The 3,187-nt window shown below is 47.7% G+C and overlaps 1 protein-coding gene across 4 annotated transcripts in view; it reads left to right on the plus strand.

Moving 5' to 3' along the window:
• The window catches only part of ttc28 (tetratricopeptide repeat domain 28), a 119,654-nt gene that overhangs the window by 75,162 nt on the left and 41,305 nt on the right, over nt 1-3,187 (plus strand). For 3 of the 4 annotated variants that reach the window (XM_034896042.1, XM_034896043.1, XM_034896044.1), the window contains one exon: nt 216-312. The exons of the other annotated variant lie outside the window; for it this stretch is intronic. In XM_034896042.1, coding sequence (XP_034751933.1) covers nt 216-312 — 97 coding nt within the window. The remainder of the gene's footprint in view (nt 1-215; nt 313-3,187) is intronic. 4 annotated transcript variants of the gene reach the window in all.

The raw sequence follows: 3,187 nt of genomic DNA on the forward strand, positions 1-3,187 counted from the left end.
CCCTGTTCATGTCTAACCTGTCCTATCAAGATAAAAGCCTAAAAATGCCCCAAACTAATCTTAAAAATAGAAGACATGGGCCATGTTGAGCCGACAAAACATAGCAACAAAGAACTGTAGTTGCAGCCTCATTCTGTACGTCCTATGTGCTGTTGAGACTTCTATTTAGAACGTGACTAATAAATATGACTGGTGGTTGTTGGTGTGATTCTCAGGACTTGGATCGAGCCCGGCAGCACCACCAGCACCAGCTCGAAATCGCTCAGGAGCTGCAGGACCGAGCAGCTCAGGGCCGGGCGTCCTCCAACCTGGGTAGGTGTGTGTGTGTGTGTGTGTTTGTGTGTTTGTGTGTGTGTGTGTGTGTGTGTGTGGACCTAGCAGGATCTCTACTCGTAGCGGAGTATTTTCATTGTGTAGCATCAGTACTTCTACTTCAGTAAAGGATCTAAATGGGTCCTGTTCCCCCGTGACTGCAGTAGTGCCTCTCTGTCCAAACAACACTCATGTTTTATAAAGCGGGTTCTGGTTTCTGCGGCCACAGTGATATCTGAGAGCCAGTGAACCTGACTCCAGCGCTGAGTGGACAACTCTGCGTGTGTGTGTGTGTGTGTGTGCGTGTGTGCCCTGCATTACGCCGGTAGTATAAGCACTGAACACGTCCAATCTTCAGCATCAAGTACACATTTCCCTGTTTTTGTTTCCACTTCCTGGGAAGTATCAGTTCATGTGAATGAGAGTCTTGTGCTCAGTCACCCAAAAGTAATTTATGATTTTCCTTCTGAAATAAGCAGAAATAAAATAAAACCCCTCGCCACCACGCGTAGCAGCCTTGATGTGCGACTAATAGGCGATTGCTGAAGTCGTGACACTGACAGACGAGCTGCAGTCTGCGCCTCAGATCAATGACTCACGTCATCATTTATGGATGATGCTTCTCTCTCTCTCTCCTCTTTTAAGTCCTCCTCTTCATTTTGTTCAATCTCTTTTGTTTTCTCCTTTCCTTACATCTTGCATGTCCTCTCTCTTCTCTCATTTCTTCTCTTGTTTCCTCCTCCTTCCCTCCTCTCCTTTACTTTTCACCCTTATTTTTCTCCTCTTTCCCATTGTTTCCTTTTCTCCTTTCCTCTTCCCAGTGTTCATCTTCTCCTTTACTACTCTCACTACTTACCTCCCCTCCTGCCTTGTTTCCTCATCTCCTTTCCTATCAGCACCTCTTCTGTCTCCTTTCCTTCCCTCTTTTCTGGTCACTTTTTCCCTCTCCTCTTTTTCTTCTTTTTTTTTCTCCTCCTATGTTTCCTCCTCTTGTTTCCTTTCTTGTGTCCTCTGCTCCTCTTTTGGTTGAGGTTTGCCACTCTTCTCTCCTTCCATGTTTCCTCCTCTCCTTTCCTTTCATCCGTCTTCTCCTCTTTCTTCATTTCCTTCCTTGTTTCCTCCTAATCTTCTTTCCTCGTTTGTTTCTGTTCGTTCTTTTCCCCATGTTTCCTTCCCATCTTGCCTTGCCTCTCCCCTTGTTTCCTTAGCTCCTCTCCTTTCCTCCCTTGTCTTATCTTTTGTCTTCTCATCTCCTCTCTTCCTCCTCTAAAGAGATCTTAGAGATCGAAACTCTAAAGAAAGTCAGCAGAAACTGAGGAGACACTCTGGAGACACTCTGGTTGGCCACACCCACTTCCTGCCGTTGATGACAGGGGTCTTTTCTCTAATCTCACACCCTGTCATCAGATCTCCCCTCATTTCCCACTCCTCTAATCCTCACGGCTCTGCTCTCTTCACACTGTGCCATCTCTCCACGCCGGGGGATTCCCACGGTCCTGCAGAGCATCTGCAGAGAGCTGGCACTCTCACGCCTCGTAGCTGCTCACGCTCTGGTGTCACTAGAGTTTAGGAGCAGGGGTGGAACAGGAACCAGCGAGTCCAGCCAACTCTGCAGGCTTCTCTGAAATCCTCTTAGCGCGAGACCCCGATGAACGAGGCCTCCTCAGCAGCTTATCAGCTGTCTCCTTCTCTTCTCCTTCCAGGGCTTATGTGAGTCAAAACCTCGGTGTGTTAGTGTGGTGTCGTTGCACTTGTCTCTTAAACAGTTTTATCCAACAAGTCCTCTAAACCATACGACGATACGGGTCATTTGTTCCCCCCCTCTTATATGAGCGTCCATGTCTGTAGCAGACAAATATCTCAAATCTAAAACCAGAGAACGTCGGTCGCGGATTTGAACGTAATGGTCGGGATTTTAAACATGTTAACGTGTCGCAGTTTGGGTTCAAATAAGACGTAACTTCACGTACTGACGGTTACACATGAGGTGCTGAACGTGACTTTTTTAAAGTAAAACAAAAAAAACTTAAACAACATGTTTAAGTTTATTTTGAAGCGGGAGTTGCTTCTCTTTCTGTTGTTTGCTGCTCTTCTTTGCTCTCCTTCCACGTTTCCTCCTCTCCTTTCCTTTTATCCGTCTTCTCCTCTGCTTTTTTTTCTTCCTTGTTTCCTTGCTTGTTTCTGTTTGTTCTTCTTTTCCCCCATGTTTCCTTCTCTTCTAGCCTTTCCTCTCCCCCCTCGTTTCCTTCTCTCCTTTCCTCCATTGTCTTATCACCTGTCTTCTCATCTCCTCTCCTCTTACTTCCTGCTTTACCCTCGTCATAGTCTATATCCTCGACGTTCCACTTCCAGAGTTGCTCTGGTGGCGCTGGAAACTCCGCCGCTAACGTCAGTTACCTCCTGCTTTCTTTGTTGTAATAGCATATGGTTACTTGGTCCTCAGATCTCTACAGGGTAAATCCAGACCGCTAGCTAGACTACCTGTCCAATCTGAGTTTTTTCTCACAAGACTAAAACAACCTGTGAATGTCCACGTTCCACCAAAACAAGCTCCTTCCCGAGGCTGGTTAGCGGCGGCACCGGGGCTCAATGCCGAGCTCAGCGCCGCCCAAGACGATTAATGATTTGTTTAAAGAAATTCCAATAAACCAGAGTCGTTTTTTCTCTCATCCCGGAGCGCCGTGTGGACTAGCTGATCCTCCTCTGCAGCGCCGTGTAGACTAGCAGACCCTACTCCGCATCGCTGTGTGGACTAGCAGACCCTCCTCCACAGCGCCGTGTGGACTAGCATACCCTCCTCCGGAGCGCCGTGTAGACTAGCAGACCCTCCTCCACAGCGCCGTGTAGACTAGCAGACCCTCCTCCGCAGCGCCGT

The sequence above is a fragment of the Etheostoma cragini genome, chromosome 16 (assembly GCF_013103735.1).
Source record: "Etheostoma cragini isolate CJK2018 chromosome 16, CSU_Ecrag_1.0, whole genome shotgun sequence".
Classification (NCBI taxonomy): Eukaryota; Metazoa; Chordata; class Actinopteri; order Perciformes; family Percidae; genus Etheostoma; species Etheostoma cragini.